Consider the following 27,320-nt stretch of genomic DNA (forward strand, 5'->3'; position numbering starts at 1 on the left):
GAGAGTGTTGAGGAGTGTTGAGGAGTGTAGAGGAATGTTGTGAGTGTTGAGGAGTGTTGTGAGTGTTGAGGAATGTTGTGAGTGTTGAGGATTGTTGTGAGTGTTGAGGAGTGTTGAGGAGTGTAGAGGAATGTTGTGAGTGTTGAGGAGTGTTGAGGAGTGTTGTGAGTGTTGAGGAGTGTTGTGAGTGTTGAGGAGTGTTGTGGAGTGTTGAGGAGTGTTGTGAGTGTTGAGGAGTGTTGTGAGTGTTGAGGATTGTTGAGGAGTGTTGTGAGTGTTGAGGAATGTTGTGAGTGTTGAGGAGTATTGAGGAGTGTTGAGGAGTGTTTAGGAGTGTTGTGATTGTTGAGGAGTGTTGAGGAGTGTTGTGAGTGTTGAGGAGTGTTGTGAGTCTTGAGGAGTGTTGAGGAGTGTTGAGAGTGTTGAGGAGTGTTGTGAGTCTTGAGGAGTGTTGAGGAGTGTTGAGGAGTGTTGTGAGTCTTGAAGAGTGTTGAGGAGTGTTGAGAGTGTTGAGGAGTGTTGTGAGTGTTGAGGAGTGTTGTGAGTCTTGAGGAGTGTTGAGGAGTGTTGAGAGTGTTGAGGAGTGTTGTGAGTGTTGAGGAGTGTAGAGGAATGTTGTGAGTGTTGAGGAGTGTTGAAGAGTGTTGTGAGTGTTGAGGAGTGTTGTGAGTGTTGTGAGTGTTGAGGAGTGTTGTGAGTGTTGAGGAGTGTTGAGGAGTGTTGTGAGTGTTGAAGAGTGTTGAGGACTGTTGAGGAGTGTTTTGAGTGTTGAGGAGTGTTGAGGAGTGTTGAGGAATGTTGTGACTGTTGAGGAGTGTTGTGAGTGTTGAGGAGTGTTGAGGAGTGTTGTGAGTGTTGTGAGTCTTGAGGAGTGTTGAGGAGTGTTTTGAGTGTTGAGGAGTGTTGTGAGTGTTGAGGAGTGTTGAGGAGTGTTGTGAGTGTTGAGGAGTGTTGTGAGTGTTGAGAGTGTTGAGGAGTGTTGAGGAGTGTTGAGGAGTGTTGAGGAGTGTTGTGAGTGTTGAGGAATGTTGTGAGTGTTGAGGAGTGTTGAGGAGTGTTTAGGAGTGTTGTGAGTGTTGAGGAGTGTTGTGAGTGTTGAGGAGTGTTGTGAGTGTTGAGGAGTGTTGGGGAGTGTTGAGGAGTGTTTAGGAGTGTTGTGAGTGTTGAGGAGTGTTGTGAGTGTTGAGGAGTGTTGTGAGTGTTGAGGAGTGTTGAGAGTGTTGAGGAGTATTGACGAGTGTTGAGGAGTGTTGTGAGTGTTGGGAGTGTTGAGGAGTGTTGAGAGTGTTGAGGAGTGTTGAGAGTGTTGAGGAGTGTTGAGGAGTGTAGAGGAATGTTGTGAGTGTTGAGGAGTGTTGTGAGTGTTGAGGAATGTTGTGAGTGTTGAGGATTGTTGTGAGTGTTGAGGAGTGTTGAGGAGTGTAGAGGAATGTTGTGAGTGTTGAGGAGTGTTGAGGAGTGTTGAGGAGTGTTGTGAGTGTTGAGGAGTGTTGTGAGTGTTGAGGAGTGTTGTGGAGTGTTGAGGAGTGTTGTGAGTGTTGAGGAGTGTTGTGAGTGTTGAGGATTGTTGAGGAGTGTTGTGAGTGTTGAGGAATGTTGTGAGTGTTGAGGAGTATTGAGGAGTGTTGAGGAGTGTTGTGAGTGTTGAGGAGTGTTGTGAGTCTTGAGGAGTGTTGAGGAGTGTTGAGAGTGTTGAGGAGTGTTGTGAGTCTTGAGGAGTGTTGAGGAGTGTTGAGGAGTGTTGTGAGTCTTGAAGAGTGTTGAGGAGTGTTGAGAGTGTTGAGGAGTGTTGTGAGTGTTGAGGAGTGTTGTGAGTCTTGAGGAGTGTTGAGGAGTGTTGAGAGTGTTGAGGAGTGTTGTGAGTGTTGAGGAGTGTAGAGGAATGTTGTGAGTGTTGAGGAGTGTTGAAGAGTGTTGTGAGTGTTGAGGAGTGTTGTGAGTGTTGTGAGTGTTGAGGAGTGTTGTGAGTGTTGAGGAGTGTTGAGGAGTGTTGTGAGTGTTGAAGAGTGTTGAGGACTGTTGAGGAGTGTTTTGAGTGTTGAGGAGTGTTGAGGAGTGTTGAGGAATGTTGTGACTGTTGAGGAGTGTTGTGAGTGTTGAGGAGTGTTGAGGAGTGTTGTGAGTGTTGTGAGTCTTGAGGAGTGTTGAGGAGTGTTGTGAGTGTTGAGGAGTGTTGTGAGTGTTGAGGAGTGTTGAGGAGTGTTGTGAGTGTTGAGGAGTGTTGTGAGTGTTGAGAGTGTTGAGGAGTGTTGAGGAGTGTTGAGGAGTGTTGAGGAGTGTTGTGAGTGTTGAGGAATGTTGTGAGTGTTGAGGAGTGTTGAGGAGTGTTTAGGAGTGTTGTGAGTGTTGAGGAGTGTTGTGAGTGTTGAGGAGTGTTGTGAGTGTTGAGGAGTGTTGGGGAGTGTTGAGGAGTGTTTAGGAGTGTTGTGAGTGTTGAGGAGTGTTGTGAGTGTTGAGGAGTGTTGAGGAGTGTTGTGAGTGTTGAGGAGTGTTGAGGAGTGTTGTGAGTGTTGAAGAGTGTTGAGAGTGTTGAGGAGTGTTGAGGATTGTTGTGAGTGTTGAGGAGTGTTGAGGAGTGTAGAGGAATGTTGTGAGTGTTGAGGAGTGTTGAGGAGTGTTGTGAGTGTTGAGGAGTGTTGAGGAGTGTTGTGAGTGTTGAGGAGTGTTGTGGAGTGTTGTGAGTGTTGAGGAGTGTTGTGAGTGTTGAGGAGTGTTGAGGAGTGTTGTGAGTGTTGAGGAATGTTGTGAGTGTTGAGGAGTGTTGAGGAGTGTTGAGAGTGTTGAGGAGTGTTGAGGAGTGTTGTGAGTGTTGAGGAGTGTTGAGGAGTGTAGAGGAATGTTGTGAGTGTTGAGGAGTGTTGAGGAGTGTTGTGAGTGTTGAGGAGTGTTGTGAGTGTTGAGGAGTGTTGTGAGTGTTGTGGAGTGTTGAGGAGTGTTGAGGAGTGTTGTGAGTGTTGTGACTCTTGATGAGTGTTGAGGAGTGTTGTGAGTCTTGAGGAGTGTTGTGAGTGTTGAGGAGTGTTGAGGAGTGTTGTGGAGTGTTTTGAGTGTTGAGGAGTGTTGTGACTCTTGATGAGTGTTGAGGAGTGTTGTGAGTGTTGAGGAGTGTTGAGGAGTGTTGTGGAGTGTTTTGAGTGTTGAGGAGTGTTGTGAGTGTTGAGGAGTGTTGAGGAGTGTTGTGAGTGTTGTGAGTGTTGAGGAGTGTTGTGAGTGTTGAGGAGTGTTGTGAGTGTTGAGGAGTGTTGAGGAGTGTTGTGAGTGTTGAGGAGTGTTGAGGACTGTTGAGGAGTGTTGTGAGTGTTGAGGAGTGTTGTGAGTGTTGAGAGTGTTGAGGAGTGTTGAGGAGTGTTGTGAGTGTTGTGACTCTTGAGGAGTGTTGAGGAGTGTTGTGAGTGTTGAGGAGTGTTGTGAGTGTTGAGGAGTGTTGAGGAGTGTTGAGGAATGTTGTGACTGTTGAGGAGTGTTGTGAGTGTTGAGGAGTGTTGAGGAGTGTTGTGAGTGTTGAGGAGTGTTGTGAGTGTTGAGGAGTGTTGTGAGTGTTGATGAGTGTTGAGGACTGTTGAGGAGTGTTGTGAGTGTTGAGGAGTGTTGTGAGTGTTGAGAGTGTTGAGGAGTGTTGAGGAGTGTTGTGAGTGTTGAGGAGTGTAGAGGAGTGTTGTGAGTGTTGAGGAGTGTTGAGGAGTGTTGTGAGTGTTGAGGAGTGTTGAGGAGTGTTGTGAGTGTTGTGAGTCTTGAGGAGTGTTGAGGAGTGTTGTGAGTGTTGAGGAGTGTTGAGGAGTGTTGTGAGTGTTGAGGACTGTTGAGGAGTGTTGTGAGTGTTGAGGAGTGTTGTGAGTGTTGTGAGTTTGAGGAGTGTTGAGGAGTGTTGAGGAGTGTTGAGGAGTGTTGAGGAGTGTTGAGGAGGGTTGAGGAGTGTTGAGGAGTGTTGAGGAGTGTTGAGCGTCACCTCTCTGACGGGGCGCTCCTCCTGCAGGAACATGGCGCTGGACGCCTCCAGCTGGATGGAGGCAGCAGTCAAGACCTCCAGAGACCTGAAGCTCACCTGAAAGTAGAAAGGTGAGTGTGAATGTTACAGATGTGTGTGACCACCACATCTGTAACAGATGTGAACGTTACAGATGTGTGTGACCACCATATCTGTAACAGATGTGAACGTTACAGATGTGAACGTAACAGATGTGTGTGACCACCATATCTGTAACAGATGTGAACGTTACAGATGTGAACGTAACAGATGTGTGTGACCACCACATTTGTAACAGATGTGAACGTTACAGATGTGAACGTTACAGATGTGTGTGACCACCACATCTGTAACAGATGTGAACGTTACAGATGTGAACGTTACAGATGTGTGTGACCACCACATCTGTAACAGATGTGTGTGACCACCACATCTGTAACAGATGTGAACGTTACAGATGTGTGTGACCACCACATCTGTAACAGATGTGTGTGACCACCACATCTGTAACAGATGTGAACGTTACAGATGTGTGTGACCACCACATCTGTAACAGATGTGAACGTTACAGATGTGTGTGACCACCACATCTGTAACAGATGTGAACGTTACAGATGTGAACGTTACAGATGTGTGTGACCACCACATCTGTAACAGATGTGTGTGACCACCACATCTGTAACAGATGTGAACGTTACAGATGTGTGTGACCACCACATCTGTAACAGATGTGTGTGACCACCACATCTGAAACAGATGTGAACGTTACAGATGTGTGTGACCACCACCTTCCAGCTTCACATCTGGCTCCATGTCTTTGCTCCTGACGATGTGTTGGTTCAGTGGAGACTGACTGAACTCTTCCCTCAACAACTGCTGGATGCTTTAAGTGCTTCAAACCTTAGTGTGCTTATTAGACTGTTTCCCATGGTGCTGATCACACTGGAGGTTATTAGACTGTTTCCCGTGGTGCTGATCACACTGGAGGTTATTAGACTGTTTCCCGTGGTGCTGATCACACTGGAGGTTATTAGACTGTTTATCACACTGGAGGTTATTAGACTGTTTCCCATGGTGCTGATCACACTGGAGGTTATTAGACTGTTTATCACACTGGAGGTTATTAGACTGTTTCCTATGGTGCTGATCACACTGGAGGTTATTAGACTGTTTCCCATGGTGCTGATCACACTGGAGGTTATTAGACTGTTTCCTGTGGTGCTGATCACACTGGAGGTTATTAGACTGTTTCCTGTGGTGCTGATCACACTGGAGGTTATTAGACTGTTTATCACACTGGAGGTTATTAGACTGTTTCCCATGGTGCTGATCACACTGGAGGTTATTAGACTGTTTATCACACTGGAGGTTATTAGACTGTTTCCCATGGTGCTGATCACACTGGAGGTTATTAGACTGTTTATCACACTGGAGGTTATTAGACTGTTTCCTATGGTGCTGATCACACTGGAGGTTATTAGACTGTTTCCCATGGTGCTGATCACACTGGAGGTTATTAGACTGTTTCCTGTGGTGCTGATCACACTGGAGGTTATTAGACTGTTTCCTGTGGTGCTGATCACACTGGAGGTTATTAGACTGTTTCCTGTGGTGCTGATCACACTGGAGGTTATTAGACTGTTTCCCGTGGTGCTGATCACGCTGGAGGTTATTAGACTGTTTCCCGTGGTGCTGATCACACTGGAGGTTATTAGACTGTTTATCACACTGGAGGTTATTAGACTGTTTATCACACTGGAGGTTATTAGACTGTTTCCCATGGTGCTGATCACACTGGAGGTTATTAGACTGTTTATCACACTGGAGGTTATTAGACTGTTTCCTATGGTGCTGATCACACTGGAGGTTATTAGACTGTTTCCCATGGTGCTGATCACACTGGAGGTTATTAGACTGTTTCCTGTGGTGCTGATCACACTGGAGGTTATTAGACTGTTTCCTGTGGTGCTGATCACACTGGAGGTTATTAGACTGTTTCCCGTGGTGCTGATCACACTGGAGGTTATTAGACTGTTTCCCATGGTGCTGATCACACTGGAGGTTATTAGACTGTTTCCCATGGTGCTGATCACACTGGAGGTTATTAGACTGTTTCCCGTGGTGCTGATCACACTGGAGGTTATTAGACTGTTTGCCATGGTGCTGATCACACTGGAGGTTATTAGACTGTTTATCACACTGGAGGTTATTAGACTGTTTCCCATGGTGCTGATCACACTGGAGGTTATTAGACTGTTTCCTGTGGTGCTGATCACACTGGAGGTTATTAGACTGTTTCCCGTGGTGCTGATCACACTGGAGGTTATTAGACTGTTTCCCATGGTGCTGATCACACTGGAGGTTATTAGACTGTTTCCTGTGGTGCTGATCACACTGGAGGTTATTAGACTGTTTCCCATGGTGCTGATCACACTGGAGGTTATTAGACTGTTTCCCGTGGTGCTGATCACACTGGAGGTTATTAGACTGTTTATCACACTGGAGGTTATTAGACTGTTTATCACACTGGAGGTTATTAGACTGTTTATCACACTGGAGGTTATTAGACTGTTTATCACACTGGAGGTTATTAGACTGTTTGCCATGGTGCTGATCACACTGGAGGTTATTAGACTGTTTCCCGTGGTGCTGATCACACTGGAGGTTATTAGACTGTTTCCCATGGTGCTGATCACACTGGAGGTTATTAGACTGTTTCCCATGGTGCTGATCACACTGGAGGTTATTAGACTGTTTATCACACTGGAGGTTATTAGACTGTTTCCCATGGTGCTGATCACACTGGAGGTTATTAGACTGTTTATCACACTGGAGGTTATTAGACTGTTTCCCGTGGTGCTGATCACACTGGAGGTTATTAGACTGTTTCCCATGGTGCTGATCACACTGGAGGTTATTAGACTGTTTCCCGTGGTGCTGATCACACTGGAGGTTATTAGACTGTTTGCCATGGTGCTGATCACACTGGAGGTTATTAGACTGTTTATCACACTGGAGGTTATTAGACTGTTTCCCATGGTGCTGATCACACTGGAGGTTATTAGACTGTTTCCTATGGTGCTGATCACACTCGAGGTTATTAGACTGTTTCCTGTGGTGCTGATCACACTGGAGGTTATTAGACTGTTTCCCATGGTGCTGATCACACTGGAGGTTATTAGACTGTTTCCCGTGGTGCTGATCACGCTGGAGGTTATTAGACTGTTTCCCATGGTGCTGATCACACTGGAGGTTATTAGACTGTTTCCCGTGGTGCTGATCACACTGGAGGTTATTAGACTGTTTGCCATGGTGCTGATCACACTGGAGGTTATTAGACTGTTTCCCATGGTGCTGATCACACTGGAGGTTATTAGACTGTTTCCCATGGTGCTGATCACACTGGAGGTTATTAGACTGTTTCCTGTGGTGCTGATCACACTGGAGGTTATTAGACTGTTTATCACACTGGAGGTTATTAGACTGTTTATCACACTGGAGGTTATTAGACTGTTTATCACACTGGAGGTTATTAGACTGTTTATCACACTGGAGGTTATTAGACTGTTTATCACACTGGAGGTTATTAGACTGTTTATCACACTGGAGGTTATTAGACTGTTTGCCATGGTGCTGATCACACTGGAGGTTATTAGACTGTTTCCCGTGGTGCTGATCACACTGGAGGTTATTAGACTGTTTCCCATGGTGCTGATCACACTGGAGGTTATTAGACTGTTTATCACACTGGAGGTTATTAGACTGTTTCCCATGGTGCTGATCACACTGGAGGTTACTAGACTGTTTATCACACTGGAGGTTATTAGACTGTTTCCCATGGTGCTGATCACACTGGAGGTTATTTGACTGTTTCCTGTGGTGCTGATCACACTGGAGGTTATTAGACTGTTTCCCATGGTGCTGATCACACTGGAGGTTATTTGACTGTTTCCTGTGGTGCTGATCACACTGGAGGTTATTAGACTGTTTCCCATGGTGCTGATCACACTGGAGGTTATTAGACTGTTTCCTGTGGTGCTGATCACACTGGAGGTTATTAGACTGTTTCCCGTGGTGCTGATCACACTGGAGGTTATTAGACTGTTTATCACACTGGAGGTTATTAGACCGTTTATCACACTGGAGGTTATTAGACTGTTTCCCATGATGCTGATCACACTGGAGGTTATTAGACTGTTTATCACACTGGAGGTTATTAGACTGTTTCCCATGATGCTGATCACACTGGAGGTTATTAGACTGTTTCCCATGGTGCTGATCACACTGGAGGTTATTAGACTGTTTCCTGTGGTGCTGATCACACTGGAGGTTATTAGACTGTTTCCCATGGTGCTGATCACACTGGAGGTTGTGAAATGACTCACTGCATTCAGAGCCTGGAGCCGGAGTCTTCCTCTGAGCGTCACCTTCACCTCCGTGGATGGAGGGATGATCAGGCTGCAGTGGACGGCCAGGCTCACACTGTTACTGTGGTTCTACACACACACACACACACACACACACACACACACACACACACACACACACACACACACACACACACACACACACACACACACACACACACACACACACACACACACACACACACACACACACATTGGTTTCTTTAACAATGGCTGACTGGTGGGTTTTCTTGACAGGGAGTCGTTCATCGGTCTCACCAGCTGTGCCAGATGTGACAGGTCCTCTGGGGTGACAGTGTTGGCTGAGGCCAGGTGAGGGAGCACACAGTGGGACCCTCCAACCTGCTCAGAGACACTCTGTCATTAGGTGCAGGATTAAACTCTTACATACTGTTTGTGTTTCAAGCCTTCAAAGTGGGCTGTGGGTCATTGGCAGTCCAGGCGGCGATCTGAGGCTCCATGAACACAAGAATGAAGACAAGTGTCGTTGTTTTGTGTCTGTTTATACAACAATGTTGCTCTAAGCCACTGCAACCCTCAATTCCTCGTACTGGCTCTCAACTTGGAACTTTTCTTTGACGTGAGTAGCAAACATGGCTCCCAGTCTGTATTCTATTTTTTATAATGGATATAAGTACTTTTATAGTTGAGCTTCACCCCTGATTGCGTCTCATTGGTCATCAGTCATGATGAATGTCTGTCTCTCAATTTTGTTAAGCTTTATATTGTGTGTGTGTGCTTTCATTACTAAAACAACCAACAGCACCACCTTGTGGCGTACCATGCGTACTGCAGCCTTTTCAGTTTTTCTACCATTACATGTAAATGCAGAACTTTTCTGAACTGAGTGAAACGTTGTCGTGTACATGAGGCCTTAAATGCCTCCTGGGAGCCCCGAATGTCTCTGTAGTGAAGCAGGACATCAGAACTGACTACAAAGAGCAGAACTACGTAACACCTGACGGCCATGATTCTGTCCCGCATGTCATATTGTATCACCTGCTGGGGGCAGGCTGGTGAATCTACTTTGAGACCTCTGGAGTCTTTATACAAACAAACTTTAAAAACACTGGACAAAAAGCCAATTCGTTATCATCATTGTAGGATACTTGAGAAACATGAGTTATTGAGCTTTGAGAATTTTAGGTTAGTCACCAATTTGTGTATGGTCTATAAAATTTTAAATGGTTTGGCCCCACAGCCATTATGTGTTTTTATCCACGCTCGCTCGTCAAATTCCATCAGATCCACTAGAATATCCTCCATACGAGATTGTACCATACCATTTCGCCGCACTGTAGCGGGGCAATCTGCTTTTTCTGTAAGAGCCACAAACCAGTGGAATACCTTACCTGACGCCGTAAGGGGCAGTAGCTCTCTCAGAGTCTTCAAATCCAACCTCAAAAATCTGTTAAAAGCTGCTCAGCTCTGCAACCACTAATTTGGTCCGTAGACTTCTTTTTGTGTGTGTGGGTGTGTGCGTGGGCGTGGGTGTGTGTGTGGGTGTGGGCGTGGGTGGGATGAGGGAGGTGGGGGGAGTTGCACGCAGACGTGTGTAGCCACGTTGTTGTGGTGTTTTATCCCTGTATATTGTTTAATCTGTCTTGTTACTGTGTTGTATTTTTGTGACCTGCCAAGGGACTACAGATGCAAATTAGCTTAAAGCTACAATCTGGTATAGTGCATCAAATGGCAACATTTATGTTTTAACTGTACATTGTCCCTTTTAAATAAATTTTATATTCATTCATTCATTCATATTCTGCACTTTCATTAGAAATGTAGTTTGTTTGGTTCTTATAGTTGTTTCAATAGTTTGTGTGTCACCTGTTGGATGCTGTAGTCTGTTATATCCATCAGCTTGTTTCCCTGCCTGGTCACAGCACAGATCTCAGCTCTCAGCAGGACGTTCTCCACAGACCAGATTCCAGGGTTCTGAATCTGCACACAAAGTCAAAAGTTGGCCATCAACAGGACATACAGAGGATTTAATCAGTATTTCTGAAGGGCCTTCCACACAGGAATGCCAGTTCACATAAACGAGCTGTTTTGGGCCGATCAGCCACACGAGGCGGTTTTAGAAAACTGTTTTTTTTGAACATGGGTCCCATAGTGGGGGAATTCTATATCCCTGTTTACACGACAAGGAATACAAGTGTGTCCTCAAATCTTTCTTCACTTTTGGGGCGTCCATTTACAACACCCCAGTGTGCAGATCCACTGTATCTGCAAAGTTTTTATACCGGCTCCCAAGGTGGAAAGATTCTATCACAGTTGCTCTTCCCCCCCGATACACTCATATTCATTGTCGTGTAAACGGGGCCTTAGAATCTCCCCACTCTGGGACCCGTGTTCAGAAAAGCAGCTTTTGTGCTTCTAATGTGTGGACGACCGGCCAAAACCAGCTTGTTTACATGAACTGGCGTTCTGGTGAGGACGGGCCCAAAGTGGTTAGACATTCTGATCTTCTGGACTTTTGCTTCAAGACATTTCGTCAAACTGGACCTCTGAACACTTTAGCTGAATCCCCCGGTCTGGAGAGACGTTGTGGCAAAGGTTCACATCAGAAAAACATCCACTTCACCTACTTTGACTGCTTTGAGATGTTTAATGTCTGGACATTTGAAAACATGTTGAGAAAACATCTGTGTTGAACTTACATAATAGGTGAGGTTGAAGACTGAGGCGCGGTCGTCCATTTGCTCCATGTGGGAGGGGGAAGGGTCTGGTCTGATCTCAAAACCAGGAGGGTTCGGGTCTCTGCCAAGAGGAGACCACAGACCAGTCCTTTACATTTATAATACATTTACAGCTCACGTGCAGACATTTTACATATATATTACTACTGTCCTAGCAGAGTTGGGACCGAGTCCTTGTTTTGCAGGTCAAAGTCGAGTCCCGAGTCTTTGTGCTTGAGTCCTGAGTCCAGACAGTCGAGTCCCGAGTCTTTGTGCTTGAGTCCCGAGTCTTTGTGCTCGAGTCCCGAGTCCAGACAGTCGAGTCCCGAGTCTTTGTGCTCGAGTCCCGAGTCCAGACAGTCGAGTCCCGAGTCTTTGTGCTCGAGTCCCGAGTCCAGACAGTCGAGTCCCAAGTCCAGACAGTCGAGTCCCGAGTCCAGACAGTCGAGTCCAAAGTCTTTGTGCTCGAGTCCCGAGTCCAGACAGTCGAGTCCCGAGTCCAGACAGTCGAGTCCAAAGTCTTTGTGCTCGAGTCCCGAGTCCAGACAGTCGAGTCCCAAGTCCAGACAGTCGAGTCCCGAGTCCAGACAGTCGAGTCCCGAGTCTTTGTGCTCGAGTCCCGAATCCAGACAGTCGAGTCCCGAGTCCAGACAGTCGAGTCCAAAGTCTTTGTGCTCGAGTCCCGAGTCCAGACAGTCATTAAAAGAATTAACTGCAGAGACACTGGTAGGACATTTCTGGTTGAGACGTCTAGTCTTGTTGTGAGACGGAAGCCTTTAGAAGTTAATAGAGTTAAGTTATTAAAATAAAATAAAATAAAATAAAATAAAATAAAATAAAATAAAATAAAATAAAATAAAATAAAATAAAATAAAATAAAATAAAATAAAATAAAATAAAATAAAATAAAATAAAATAAAATAAAATAAAATAAAATAAAATAAAATAAAATAAAATAAAATAAAATAAAATAAAATAAAGAATTTATACAATAAGCATCCAGAAACCCTGTGACAGCCTGGAGACCCGGGTCAGACCCGGGTCAGACCCGGGTCAGACCCGGGACAGCCGGGTTCGAATTACAACGTGGCTTTCGGGGGAGCCCTATTTTTGCGATCAGACCTCTCAAGTTTGTAGAATAGGTATGCGCCAGTGTTTATAGAGCTCCCCCTAAATTGTTCAAATTAGGCTTTCAGGGGAGCTCAGGTCCCTTTCAGGGGAGCCCAGCTCCCCTTAGCTCCCCCGTAATTCGAACTCTGCGGGACAGACCCGGGACAGACCCGGGACAGACCTGGGACGTGGCTCCATGCCAACATGGCGACTGATGGTGGGAGACTCACGGAGCTCAGTGTTTCGAGGGGAGCACCTCGGTTGGTGAGCTACCAGTAACCCGCTGGGGCCCCGGCCATCCACCCCCCCCACTTCTCTCTCTCCCTTTCTCCACCCACACATGTGTGTGTGTGTGTGTGTGTGTGTGTGTGTGTGTGTGTGTGTGTGTGTGTGTGTGTGCGCGCACCCATGCATGTACCTGAAATAGTTACAAAAAAATTAAATATACTCAGCCCACAAAAACAAAAATATGAAGACATGTGTTATTGGTGTTTACACGTATATAAGAGTGAGAGAAACAACTGTGTGAAAGAGCCGTCTTGCTACTGGTATATTTCTCCTATAACTGACCTTTTATATATATATATATATAAAAGGTCAGTTTTGATATGTGTGCAAGTTTCACAACTTTTAAAGCACATTCAGGTTTGTTTGGGACGATGGTAGGGTTAGGGTTAGGATGAGTACAGTAATGTGAGCAGGGTTAATAGGGTCTTTGCACCAAATGAAGCGTCAACAAAGCTTCATGAACCACTGTCTTTCTTTTCTGAAGCCACTAGATGGCGCTGTCTGTTCAACAAATGTTTGAAAACACTTCATTGACAGTCTGCAAACCAAGAGCGTCTGCTGGAGTCAGGAAATATAGAAAGTGATTCATGAATCGTCATTGACGCTTCATTCGGCCTCTCGACTTTGCACCACTTGGTGCTCAAACCCTAATTAAAACTCATGAATCATTAAAGGTATCACAAACAATGTAGAATTGTTCCAAGGCCTCCGATCCAACCGAAGCTCACACTTTCCTCGTTCATCTATTGCAAATACCACAGATATGTACATTGTCCCTACTGAAGTGTCAGTAGTACACTTTGTTTTTTAATGTTTTGAATAGAAAACAGAAGCCATAACCTGATGATATGAATACGATTTATTTGACGTGCCAATAAACTGTTTGAGGTTTGACTCACCTGGTGAAGAGCAGGTCAGTCTGGTACTTCAGCGGGAGGTAGAGGTCATTGGTGTTGTCATCTGGGAATCCCTCCTCTCCTTGGCTAACGGACACACACACACACACACACACACACACACACACACACACACACACACACACACACACACACACACACACACACACACACACACACACACACACACACACACACACACACACACACACACACACACACACACACACACACACACACACACACAGTGTGTGTGAACACAAACCCTCCTGTAGCCCTGAACTCTTATTTACCTGCTGTGACTGCCTTCGTTTACACAGCAGTCTGTCTTAAAGACCATGTAAGTTCAAACCTCATGCCGAGAGCAGTAAGTCTGTAAGCTGCGTGTCTGACTTACTGCTGCTTGAAGCCACTTCCCTACAGCCTCGACCCCCCATGGTGGTTGTATCGTTTATCATTGTCGACTGCAGTAGCAGGGAAGCACCAGGAGGGGGCGCTTCCTTAACATACATAAAGTACAACAGAACCCATGTTTCCCCATCAACCCTGGATTAGTTTTGAAGTTCTCCTCTAATTTTCCACTAATTTTCCCGAAACTTGTGTTGTTGTTGAGGTTCTTCATATGAGAGTGAGAATTTAAAACTGTAGTGAACTCATCTACACTGCTTTGGTTTTCATAACTGCTCTTTGCATTCCTCTACATTTTTTTTTGTGTTTCTTTTACAATTGTGTTTATTGAATTTTCACATAATGAACAAACAGCAAACAAACAGCAAACAAACCCCGGCACATACCGCCTCCAAGTCAAACTAATTGTCCGGAAAGATAGAATGAATAGTCACCACAATGAAAAGCCTAAATATATAAAGTAAAAGATAAATGACACCATGCTCAATCCACAGGAATATAACACGCTGTGCTATCAACGTATAATCAAAAGGGGTTCCAGATCTTTTCAAATTTACTACCAGTACCAGACAGAGTCAACCTGATTTTCTCAAGCGTAACAACATATAATACCTCTTTAATCCATCTTGCACGGGTAGGTGGAACTGTAGAATTCCATTTGAACAATATCAATCTCCAGCCAATAGAGTTGTAAATGCTATCAAATCCTTAGTAAAAGCAGAGGTTAATGGAACAGGACAACACACCAAACAAAGCAGTAAGCACATTAGGAGTAACACTTCTACATTCCTCTACGTTTGAAAAGATTGTAGTAACACACTGATCTATAAGATAGAAAGAATCTAAAGGAAAAGGAAAAGTCTAGAAACATGTAGGAATCTACATTTTTGCTGTAGTCCTAATGATAATTATCTTCACAGGTAACGCTTTAGAGTCGTGAAGACTTGTGGTTTGTTTTGTTGTTTGTAGTGCCAAGTTTTGTTTTGTCATCTCCCACCATGTTTACCGTCTATATTTTCACATTTGTGTTGCGGATGTCTCCAGAAGTCTCCTCTGCTCCGAGGAAAAGTACAGAAGAGCAAGTTCAGACACACTCCTGAAACAAGATGAGTTAGTGCAGATGTTTCCCTGCTCAAACACACCTGTTGTCATGATGAGGCTCTGCAGAAAGCTGGACAAGGAGCCACTAATTGCTGTATTGATGTGAGGAGACGTCTAAAACCTGCAGGGCTGCGGCTCTCGAGGACCAGGGTTGGCCACCCCTGAGTTAGTGGAAAGTCCAGCCAGCAGCATGAACCCAGAAACTATTATTATTATTATTATTATTATTATTATTATTATCTCAGCCAATATTAACTTAATATAAATACAGCGGGTTTATAAACCACATTGCATCAGTCTTGTTTTTTTAGATTGTAATCAAATACAAGTACATGAGCTTCATTAGTCCCTTTTGGAAAACCAATGTGTTTTGTGGCTGGTTTACTTGAAATCACAGTTTGTCTGAATTTAGGGAAAACAAAAGGTATATCAGGTATATTTTCGCGCAACACATCAATCCATCTTTGAAAGCATTTTTTTTTTAAATTCTTTATTTCATTCAAAAGTAAAAAAAAGAAATAGTCTTAGCAACAAAACTTCCAAAACACATTTTGAATAAAAAGGAGTTGAAGATATCACTCTTTAAATATCTGCCTGCCTCTCAGGTGCTTTTCAATCACTTTATATGTCTGTTAATGTTCAACATTCTAAATATTTACAGATCATTTTAAGCATTTTATGTGCAGTATTTACAATATATAAATAAAAAATAGAAAAAACCCTCAATTTTCATGTTTTCTCAAATCAAATATCTAACATCTTATATTATATATATTCAAATGTAATTTTCATACTTTTTTAACATTGCAGATTTTATGTTTCTTTTAGAATTGTACCTCAAAAAACACCTCCAAAATAAACTGTGTCCAGAGGAGGAGGTGTAGAGATAAACTGTGTCCAGAGGAGGAGGTGTAGAGATAAACTTTGTCCAGAGGAGAAGGTGTATAAATAAACTGTGTGTCCAGAGGAGGAGGTGTAGAAATAAACTGACTGTCCAGAGGAGGAGGTGTAGAGATAAACTGTGTCCAGAGGAGGAGGTGTAGAAATAAACTGTGTCCAGAGGAGGAGGTGTAGAAATAAACTGACTGTCCAGAGGAGGAGATGTTGAGATAAACTGTCCAGAGGAGGAGATGTTGAGATAAACTGTCCAGAGGAGGAGGTGTAGAGATAAACTGTCCAGAGGAGGAGGTGTTGAGATAAACTGTGTGTCCAGAGGAGGAGGTGTAGAGATAAACTGTCCAGAGGAGGAGGTGTAGAGATAAACTGTGTGTCCAGAGGAGGAGGTGTAGAAATAAACTGTGTCCAGAGGAGGAGGTGTAGAAATAAACTGTGTCCAGAGGAGGAGGTGTAGAGATAAACTGTCCAGAGGAGGAGGTGTAGAGATAAACTGTGTCCAGAGGAGGAGGTGTAGAGATAAACTGTCCAGAGGAGGAGGTGTAGAGATAAACTGTCCAGAGGAGGAGGTGTAGAGATAAACTGTCCAGAGGAGGAGGTGTTGAGATAAACTGTGTGTCCAGAGGAGGAGGTGTAGAGATAAACTGTCCAGAGGAGGAGGTGTTGAGATAAACTGTGTCCAGAGGAGGAGGTGTAGAGATAAACTGTGTCCAGAGGAGGAGGTGTAGAGATAAACTGTGTCCAGAGGAGGAGGTGTAGAGATAAACTGTCCAGAGGAGGAGGTGTAGAGATAAACTGTCCAGAGGAGGAGGTGTTGAGATAAACTGTGTGTCCAGAGGAGGAGGTGTAGAGATAAACTGTCCAGAGGAGGAGGTGTAGAGATAAACTGTGTCCAGAGGAGGAGGTGTAGAGATAAACTGTGTCCAGAGGAGGAGGTGTAGAGATAAACTGTGTCCAGAGGAGGAGGTGTAGAGATAAACTGTGTCCAGAGGAGGAGGTGTAGAGATAAACTGTCCAGAGGAGGAGGTGTAGAGATAAACTGTCCAGAGGAGGAGGTGTAGAGATAAACTGTCCAGAGGAGGAGGTGTAGAGATAAACTGTCCAGAGGAGGAGGTGTAGAGATAAACTGACTGTCCAGAGGAGGAGGTGTAGAGATAAACTGTGTGTCCAGAGGAGGAGGTGTAGAGATAAACTGTGTCCAGAGGAGGAGGTGTAGAGATAAACTGTCCAGAGGAGGAGGTGTAGAGATAAACTGTCCAGAGGAGGAGGTGTAGCGATAAACTGTCCAGAGGAGGAGGTGTAGAGATAAACTGTGTCCAGAGGAGGAGGTGTAGAGATAAACTGTGTCCAGAGGAGGAGGTGTAGAGATAAACTGTCCAGAGGAGGAGGTGTAGAGATAAACTGTCCAGAAGAGGAGGTGTAGAGATAAACTGTCCAGAGGAGGAGGTGTAGAGATAAACTGTGTCCAGAGGAGGAGGTGTAGAGATAAACTGTCCAGAGGAGGAGGTGTAGAGATAAACTGTCCAGAGGAGGAGGTGTAGAGATAAACTGTCCAGAAGAGGAGGTGTAGAGATAAACTGTGTCCAGAGGAGGAGGTGTAGAGATAAACTGTGTCCAGAGGAGGAGGTGTAGAGATAAACTGTCCAGAGGAGGAGGTGTAGAGATAAACTGTGTCCAGAGGAGGAGGTGTAGAGATAAACTGTCCAGAGGAGGAGGTGTAGAGATAAACTGTCCAGAGGAGGAGGTGTAGAGATAAACTGTCCAGAAGAGGAGGTGTAGAGATAAACTGTGTCCAGAGGAGGAGGTGTAGAGATAAACTGTGTCCAGAGGAGGAGGTGTAGAGATAAACTGTGTCCAGAGGAGGAGGTGTAGAGATAAACTGTCCAGAGGAGGAGGTGTAGAGATAAACTGTCCAGAGGAGGAGGTGTAGAGATAAACTGTGTCCAGAGGAGGAGGTGTAGAGATAAACTGTCCAGAGGAGGAGGTGTAGAGATAAACTGTCCAGAGGAGGAGGTGTAGAGATAAACTGTCCAGAGGAGGAGGTGTAGAGATAAACTGTGTCCAGAGGAGGAGGTGTAGAGATAAACTGTGTCCAGAGGAGGAGGTGTAGCGATAAACTGTGTCCAGAGGAGGAGGTGTAGAGATAAACTGTCCAGAGGAGGAGGTGTAGAGATAAACTGTGTCCAGAGGAGGAGGTGTAGAGATAAACTGTCCAGAGGAGGAGGTGTAGAGATAAACTGTCCAGAGGAGGAGGTGTAGAGATAAACTGTCCAGAGGAGGAGGTGTAGAGATAAACTGTGTCCAGAGGAGGAGGTGTAGAGATAAACTGTCCAGAGGAGGAGGTGTAGAGATAAACTGTCCAGAGGAGGAGGTGTAGAGATAAACTGTCCAGAGGAGGAGGTGTAGAGATAAACTGTGTCCAGAGGAGGAGGTGTAGAGATAAACTGTCCAGAGGAGGAGGTGTAGAGCTGAACTGTCCAGAGGAGGAGGTGTAGAGATAAACTGTCCAGAGGAGGAGGTGTAGAGATAAACTGTGTCCAGAGGAGGAGGTGTAGAGATAAACTGTGTCCAGAGGAGGAGGTGTAGAGATAAACTGTCCAGAAGAGGAGGTGTAGAGATAAACTGTGTCCAGAGGAGGAGGTGTAGAGATAAACTGTCCAGAGGAGGAGGTGTAGAGATAAACTGTCCAGAGGAGGAGGTGTAGAGATAAACTGTGTCCAGAGGAGGAGGTGTAGAGATAAACTGTGTCCAGAGGAGGAGGTGTAGAGATAAACTGTCCAGAGGAGGAGGTGTAGAGATAAACTGTCCAGAGGAGGAGGTGTAGAGATAAACTGTGTCCAGAGGAGGAGGTGTAGAGATAAACTGTCCAGAGGAGGAGGTGTAGAGCTGAACTGTCCAGAGGAGGAGGTGTAGAGATAAACTGTCCAGAGGAGGAGGTGTAGAGATAAACTGTGTCCAGAGGAGGAGGTGTAGAGATAAACTGTCCAGAGGAGGAGGTGTAGAGATAAACTGTCCAGAAGAGGAGGTGTAGAGATAAACTGTGTCCAGAGGAGGAGGTGTAGAGATAAACTGTCCAGAGGAGGAGGTGTAGAGATAAACTGTCCAGAGGAGGAGGTGTAGAGATAAACTGTCCAGAGGAGGAGGTGTAGAGATAAACTGTGTCCAGAGGAGGAGGTGTAGAGATAAACTGTGTCCAGAGGAGGAGGTGTAGAGATAAACTGTCCAGAGGAGGAGGTGTAGAGATAAACTGTGTCCAGAGGAGGAGGTGTAGAGATAAACTGTGTCCAGAGGAGGAGATGTAGAGATAAACTGTCCAGAGGAGGAGGTGTAGAGATAAACTGTGTCCAGAGGAGGAGGTGTAGAGATAAACTGTCCAGAGGAGGAGGTGTAGAGATAAACTGTGTCCAGAGGAGGAGGTGTAGAGATAAACTGTCCAGAGGAGGAGGTGTAGAGATAAACTGTGTCCAGAGGAGGAGGTGTAGAGATAAACTGTCCAGAGGAGGAGGTGTAGAGATAAACTGTCCAGAGGAGGAGGTGTAGAGATAAACTGTGTCCAGAGGAGGAGGTGTAGAGATAAACTGTCCAGAGGAGGAGGTGTAGAGATAAACTGTTCAGAGGAGGAGGTGTAGAGATAAACTGTCCAGAGGAGGAGGTGTAGAAATAAACTGTGTCCAGAGGAGGAGGTGTAGAGATAAACTGTCCAGAGGAGGAGGTGTAGAGCTGAACTGTCCAGAGGAGGAGGTGTAGAGATAAACTGTCCAGAGGAGGAGGTGTTGAGATAAACTGTGTCCAGAGGAGGAGGTGTAGAGATAAACTGTGTGTCCAGAGGAGGAGGTGTAGAAATAAACTGTGTCCAGAGGAGGAGGTGTAGAAATAAACTGTCCAGAGGAGGAGGTGTAGAAATAAACTGTGTCCAGAGGAGGAGGTGTAGAGATAAACTGTCCAGAGGAGGAGGTGTAGAGCTGAACTGTCCAGAGGAGGAGGTGTAGAGATAAACTGTCCAGAGGAGGAGGTGTAGAGATAAACTGTCCAGAGGAGGAGGTGTTGAGATAAACTGTCCAGAGGAGGAGGTGTAGAGATAAACTGTGTGTCCAGAGGAGGAGGTGTAGAAATAAACTGTGTCCAGAGGAGGAGGTGTAGAAATAAACTGTGTCCAGAGGAGGAGGTGTAGAAATAAACTGTGTCCAGAGGAGGAGGTGTAGAGATAAACTGTCCAGAGGAGGAGGTGTAGAGATAAACTGTCCAGAGGAGGAGGTGTAGAGATAAACTGTCCAGAGGAGGAGGTGTAGAAATAAACTGTGTCCAGAGGAGGAGGTGTAGAGATAAACTGTGTCCAGAGGAGGAGGTGTAGAGCTGAACTGTCCAGAGGAGGAGGTGTAGAGCTGAACTGTCCAGAGGAGGAGGTGTAGAGATAAACTGTCCAGAGGAGGAGGTGTAGATCTGAAGTGGGTGGAGCTCCTGCTGTCAGGCCGCCCTGATCAGACTCCAACCATCAACAACATTACAGATGTTGTCAGGCTCTATTTTGCACCACCACACATCACAACTCATCGACACAAACTTCACAAATCCAGGCCATTTTTGATATTCCTGGAAGATTCTTTGGAAGGCAAAACATCTTCCAGGAGTATCCAGATGACCCCCAGGTTAGTGAGACGCACACTGAAGAACCCTCTTCAGACACCAAGAACGTGAGGAATGGGCCGGAAGGACAAAAACAGTTATATTGGTGAAACATCATGTAGACCAGGGGTCGGAGCCTCCGTCCCACTGCACTTCATCCTGGAGGGACGTAAGGAGGCAAGGCCACCCAGAGAGGGACGTAAAGAGGCAAGGCCACCCAGAGAGGGACGTAAAGAGGCAAGGCCACCCAGAGAGGGACGTAAGGAGGCAAGGCCACCCAGAGAGGGACGTAAAGAGGCAAGGCCACCCAGAGAGGGACGTAAGGAGGCAAAGCCACCCAGAGAGGGACGTAAGGAGGCAAGGCCACCCATAGAGGGACGTAAGGAGGCAAGGCCACCCAGAGAGGGACGTAAGGAGGCAAGGCCACCCAGAGAGGGACGTAAGGAGGCAAAGCCACCCAGAGAGGGACGTAAGGAGGCAAGGCCACCCAGAGAGGGACGTAAGGAGGCAAGGCCACCCAGAGAGGGACGTAAGGAGGCAAGGCCACCCAGAGAGGGACGTAAGGAGGCAAGGCCACCCAGAGAGGGACGTACGGAGGCAAGGCCACCCAGAGAGGGACGTAAGGAGGCAAGGCCACCCAGAGAGGGACGTAAGGAGGCAAGGCCACCCAGAGAGGGACGTAAGGAGGCAAGGCCACCCAGAGAGGGACGTATGGAGGCAAGGCCACCCAGAGAGGGACGTAAAGAGGCAAGGCCACCCAGAGAGGGACGTAAGGAGGCAAGGCCACCCAGAGAGGGACGTAAGGAGGCAAAGCCACCCAGAGAGGGACGTAAGGAGGCAAGGCCACCCATAGAGGGACGTAAGGAGGCAAGGCCACCCAGAGAGGGACGTAAGGAGGCAAGGCCACCCAGAGAGGGACGTAAGGAGGCAAGGCCACCCAGAGAGGGACGTAAGGAGGCAAGGCCACCCAGAGCGGGACGTAAGAAGGCAAAGCCACCCAGAGAGGGACGTAAGGAGGCAAAGCCACCCAGAGAGGGACGTAAGGAGGCAAAGCCCCCCTGAGAGGGACGTAAGGAGGCAAGGCCACCCAGAGAGGGACGTAAAGAGGCAAGGCCACCCAGAGAGGGACGTAAGGAGGCAAGGCCACCCAGAGAGGGACGTAAGGAGGCAAGGCCACCCAGAGAGGGACGTAAGGAGGCAAGGCCACCCAGAGAGGGACGTAAGGAGGCAAGGCCACCCAGAGCGCAGTCCCTACAAAGAGTGGTAAAATGTAGGGTCGTGAACGAGCAGCGATGTAACGTCATTACAACAATAAAGGATGAAGAAGGTAGAATTGCAGCTGCAGGTCATGACAGCGGCTCAACTGGTGTCTGAAGCTGGGAGCTTCCTGTACCTTTCACAGTAAAAGCCCACAGTTCCAGGAGGTTCATTACAGACTTGTTGAGAGTGACGGAACATTCTAGTGAATTCCACAACAACTACAGGACATTAAAGACACACCATCACACTCATGGTTCTAACAATCCACATCTCCACATTTATCTTCCATTTTAATAATGTGGAGCAATAAAGGAGCTGAGAGCTGCAATGCATTATGGGAGTTTCTGTTTGTCGTGTTTTAAATGTAATTATTGGGGTTATGTTAGGTTCATGTAGTTTAGTTTATTAGTTGTAAGTTGTCAACCAGCAGTGAAGAAGGTTTTGTGTCCTCCTGGCATGGTCTTCCTGTGGGACTGCCAAAATAAAACATGTGCGGCTCTTTGGGAGTTGTGTTCAGTGGGAAACGGGACTGAATGGCTCTTTGAGTATTTAAGGTTGCCGACCCCTGATGCAGACCCTGCATAAACACAGCATAAGAGTGAGACTTCAATCAAGCTTCGACTGACAAACAGGAGTGAGTTTGGACGTTAACCAAGGCCCACTTCCAACAGTCACCAACCACATTTCCACTAATCTGTTCAATCACAAGGTTTGTTTTAATTGAATGAAGTCTGGTAACGTGAACCTAACCGATAACATGCATCACAAAGACTCAGAGACTCACCTGGTTGCTACCATCACCACTCGTACGTGATCCAGGAAGACGGAGTGGCTGAATTCAAACTCCAGGCGGAAGTTGACCTGGACCGAGGGAGCAAAGCATGTTTCGTTACCAAATCTCAGTCGGGTTTTTGTTGTTGTTGTTGTTTCTGGATTTAGTTTGTCAGATCCTCAGTGGTGTCTGTGAGCAGACTGCAGCTGGTCTTCATGTTGTTGCCTCTCGCTACTCCAGCCAACAGCCCCGGCCTTGTTCGCCTTGTTCACCTTGTTCGCCTTGTTAGCCTTGTTAGCCTTGTTCGCCTTGTTCGCCTTGTTAGCCTTGTTAGCCTTGTTAGCCTTGTTAGCCTTGTTAGCCTTGTTGGTGGGACGCCGGCACTACTTGTTAAGAGAAAGCTGGAAACAAGCTTCACCACATTCTGAACCCATAAAGTGCACTTCATTCAGACAGGTCGGGGTCATGTTTACAGGAAGGCTTGTTAGGGTATGTGTGAATTCACGAAATTCAATTTAGTCAATGGCTGCTACTTTTACGTGATTCTATCATTAGACTGCCAATATAACGGCAGTGATGCACCTGTTTGTCTGTCTGCGGCCTTACTTATACTTCCTATTATCATTTCAGTTACGTGTAGATTTGAGGTTACAAGATGAGGTGCTTTTTCTATGTTTCTGTAATTTCTACCCCCAAAAATAAAACTTCATAAAGGAAATAAGCTGAGATTGAGCCTAACAGCAATTTTGCCAAAGACAAACAAAAATGAGAAATTGAGCTGGAGAGAAAAGGGTTTATATGAGACTAACCCATCGGACGTCTACATTTAAAGGAAAAAAAAGCACTTTTTTATTACACGTGGATACCGACAGCTGTTAACAACAGAATTTTACACTGAAATTACAGTTTAATTGAACTATTTACTGAAGTGGTCCGATCTCAAACTTTTCTACCAATCTTGTTTTGCCATTTGTGAGACTTGGCTATTACGATACACATCTTTCATGAGTTTTGTCCAATCTGCTGGATGGTTGATCCCTGGATGTAGATCTTCAGAACACCTCCACAGATATCCAGAGGGGGAGTGAGTGTGAGTTGAACAAACACAAGCACCGTCAACAAAACATTCTGATTGGTGCTATTATAAGAGAAAGCTGCTAAAATATGGACAAATGTGACACTAAATGTAATCACAGTATCCTATAAAGTGTCAATGAACACGTTGAGGTTACGTTTCACAGTATTAGTAAATAATATATTACATTGTATGACTGTGTACTGAATAGTTTATGAGATGTTTAAAGGTTCAGTGAGGGATTTCTACCATTTCTACTTTTTTAACTCACTCATAGGTTTCAACACTTTTCCAGGGGCTCTTTTATAATTAAGTTGCACAAAATATTTAATTTGTTTACTTTTTGGAAAATCAACTTCTGAAGTCAACTTACAACATGCAAAGTGTTGAACCTCTGGAGGGCCCGGTCACAGTTCACCCACCTGGGACAGAGACTTCATGAACGGAGCGCTGATGTTGCAGCTCCTCTGATTGGCCAGTCTGTCTTCAGAGTGACAATCAATCTGGATATCTGATTGGTCCTGTGTGAGGGGGACAGGAGGAGGGTCCTGGGGGGTCAAAGCACCACTACAGACTTGGTAAGACTTCCATTGGAGAGAAAAGAACCTTGACCAGGAGGCTGGAGAAGAGCAGGTTGGAGGAGGTGGAGATGTGAATTGCGGCTCCATAAGCGTTCTCTCCCTCGTTCTCCAGACGAGCAAACACCGTCATCCTCCTCCGCCCGGACTCCACCACACGTGTCGGACTCTGAGATGAATGTGGACGGCTGCAGACGGAGCTCGCGGTGACTTGTGTCAGTTTGCAGAACTGCCTGCAGGCAAAAGTCCGAGTCATTAACGTGTGTCTCAATACTCGTCCGTGGTACATGTGGAGCAGATTACTGACTGGACATCCAGGAGGTCAGTGTCACTGTGGAGGATGAGGTCTGGAACGCAGGCGTCCTCCTCTTCACAGCCATTCCAGAAGTGAAGCTGCAGAGGAAAACCAGTTCATAACATTGTTGAGACGAAGCAGCTCAGCATTAAACTGAGATGTAAGTCAGCTGCAGACACAGTGGATAGTGTGGGAACATGCGGGACAAAAGAGTCCCGACTCGTCCATCGTCGCCCCAGTCCTGCACCGGGGTGCCGCAGACAGAGACGTGGACACGGTTGTGGATGCATCAACTTGCATTTATATAGGTTTAAAAATGACATGAAGGTTCACATGAAGGTTTGACCCGTGGTGCGCTGTGTGGAGGACCAACAGTGGTGAAGGTCCTTCACGGTCTCATCACGTCACAGACGGCAGCAATTCTTCACTCCACATTAAATAATCAGGATCGACACAACAGGTGAACGACATTAACCAGATGGTTCTAAAAACCCTGAACTCGCGCGTACAGGCGTTGATTCAGTAGCATTGTAGCGGCGGCCGGTGGCTCTCACGTGAAGAGCTGATCTATTCCGGATGGGTTTGTGCTCTCGCCTCACAGCGAACACACCGAGGGTTCAGATATGGCCGTGTGCGTGAGGTGGGTTACTCCGGTTTCCTCCCACATTCCCAAAAACATGCACCGGGTGCCCCTGAGCAAGACACTTGATGCCCCCAAGCACTGCTCTGTGTGGCTGCTACCGATGCCAATATATTAATATAGCACTATATTACTTCCGAGTTTTTGTAATGAGAAGTGAGTGAGGCCATGTTGCGGGTGTTCGCCCAGGGGGTAAAACACGTCAGGTCCACTACTGGGCACATACAGTAGTTATGGTTCCAAACACGCCCAGTGATTCTACCAGCAGCGGCTGTACAAACAGGCTCCAGACTGTGACACATCCAGAGAAATTCCATGGAGTTGATCAGAGAGGAGGAAGCTGCAGGGACTGAATGATGTCACGTTGTAAAACACATCAACACGCCTCACAACTAATCCACACGCCCAGTTGCAAACTTCATGAATACAGATTATTCTTGATATTCTTGGAAAATGTATTGGCCAAAAAGATGTTCCACAAAAATCAAGAATGTCACGTGCAGAGGAACAATCATAGCAGTCTATACATGTAAAGGAGAAAGACAGTTGGAGAAAGGTCACACCTGCATGTCTGTGCTGCATTGACATAGCTGATTTTTTCGTTTTATATCCATAACTGTTTTTTTTTAAATATTGGAATGCTCTACCAATGGTTCTAATCGTGTCATAAGCAAGGCCAACAGCTGAGATGACCTATAGGCAGATATTAAAACTACGACACCATTAAAAGGGGACTTTTGTGGACATGATTAGATCCAAGTGTGTGATGGGTGTTTCAGAAGATCAAAGGCAAAACCAGAGTAGAAATAAAAGAAGGACCCAAGTGTTGTACAAAGCAGTCTTTGACCGGTCCGAGACTCTGAGTTTTGCATGTTTTGGGGAATAAAACTCATTTGCATCCAAGTCCAGCTTCTCATTTCAAGTGTTGGAGAATTAGAGACAGATGCTCGTGGGCTCACGTATCAGCTCATCTGGCCCAGAACAACACACCTGATCGGTACCACAACACGCCCATTTAACAACTACATACGTTACATAACATTAAACCATGTCGGGAATGTACCAGGAATGATGGGAAAATGACATTCGTATCTGATCGTGTGTAAAAGCACCTTCACCTTGTGGGAGACGAAGGTTTGAGTCGTCACTAGAGCGTTCATTTATTTAGATTATTTTTATTTTATTTTCAACCCAGTATTTTTACGAGGTACAGAGGTTAAAATTGATATCTGCAGTGTTTCTTCATTTTTGTGGCTCTCACAGTTCCTGTTCAGTGGGAAACGGGTCCAAATGGCTTTTAGCGTTGAAGGTCACGACCCCTGAGCCAAACTGGGAGGTTTTTTTCTATAAATATGTTTTTTTTTGCTGAGATGAATAGAAAGGAAGTGTTAACTATTGATTTAATCTGTTTCCCATCCCATTAAGTCATTGTTGATAAAAGTTGTCAGAAATCATTAACTTGACCAGTGTCTTCACATAGATGAGTGTCATTAATAATAATATATAACTAAAGGCGAACTGTGCAAATGTGTTATTTCTGAGGAGTGTGTCAAACTGGGAGCCCTTCATATGACCCGGTACACTGCAAACCCCAAGTGTTTTAAGTTAATATAAAATAATTTTTTTCATTATTATTGTTGCGTCGAGTGACGTTAAGCCAGCCCACATCTGGCCCCGTGATGAGCCCACCGTGCGCACCAGGTGTTAATTTAGGGTGGAAGCAGCTTCCGGGGGAAAGTGATCAGCTGTTGGGAGCGTGAAGAGCGGAGCGGAAAAACAAAGTTGACTGCCGCGATCAAGGGATCGATCAAACTGGTGAGCTGCACGGAGGATCACTCACCAAATAAGACTGGAGACGACTGCCGGTAAGAAGCCGATACCCGGGCTTTCCACACGGACATTTGGTGCATGTTGCGTTCGTGTGCGCTCAGAAATATGAACTTTTTCCAACGCGCTCGTTTCACTTTAGGTGTGGACAGTGGCTGATCCAGCCTAAATGTTATTTATCTCACCGCGGTGTTGTTGTTGTTTGGGTTGTAAAGAGCTGCTACACCAATGTGTATATACAATATGTGTAATCTATTGTTAAAGAAAATGAATTATTGTGATGAATTGCACTTGAGCCGCTGAAATGCACTTTAAAGAATGTCTTGTATATTTATATTACTTCAAATCTCATAATTATATTTTATACTGCTTAATGAATTAAATATCATGATTATTTAGGTTAAATGATTAATTGAGGAATAGGTAATAACTGGACTGAAATAGTTTGTATTTTAAAGTAAATGTATTTAATATATTGGATACT

The 27,320-nt window shown here is 45.6% G+C and overlaps 1 protein-coding gene across 2 annotated transcripts in view; it reads right to left on the reverse strand.

Annotated features, from left to right (window-relative positions):
- The window catches only part of LOC308136640 (integrin alpha-11-like), a 101,945-nt gene that overhangs the window by 7,985 nt on the left and 66,640 nt on the right, over window positions 1–27,320 (reverse strand). The window contains exons 19-28 of one of the 2 annotated variants that reach the window (XM_080505076.1): window positions 24,382–24,467; window positions 24,103–24,307; window positions 23,919–24,017; window positions 22,434–22,510; window positions 13,367–13,450; window positions 11,052–11,151; window positions 10,219–10,332; window positions 8,650–8,733; window positions 8,350–8,460; window positions 3,947–4,042 (exon numbers count right to left, since the gene is read on the reverse strand). In XM_080505076.1, the coding sequence (XP_080361202.1) occupies window positions 3,947–4,042; window positions 8,350–8,460; window positions 8,650–8,733; window positions 10,219–10,332; window positions 11,052–11,151; window positions 13,367–13,450; window positions 22,434–22,510; window positions 23,919–24,017; window positions 24,103–24,307; window positions 24,382–24,467 (1,056 nt within the window). The remainder of the gene's footprint in view (window positions 1–3,946; window positions 4,043–8,349; window positions 8,461–8,649; window positions 8,734–10,218; window positions 10,333–11,051; window positions 11,152–13,366; window positions 13,451–22,433; window positions 22,511–23,918; window positions 24,018–24,102; window positions 24,308–24,381; window positions 24,468–27,320) is intronic. The other variant, XM_080505077.1, reaches the window with a different exon arrangement.

This window comes from Blennius ocellaris, assembly GCF_963422515.1.
Source record: "Blennius ocellaris genome assembly, chromosome: 11".
Lineage (NCBI taxonomy): Eukaryota > Metazoa > Chordata > Actinopteri > Blenniiformes > Blenniidae > Blennius > Blennius ocellaris.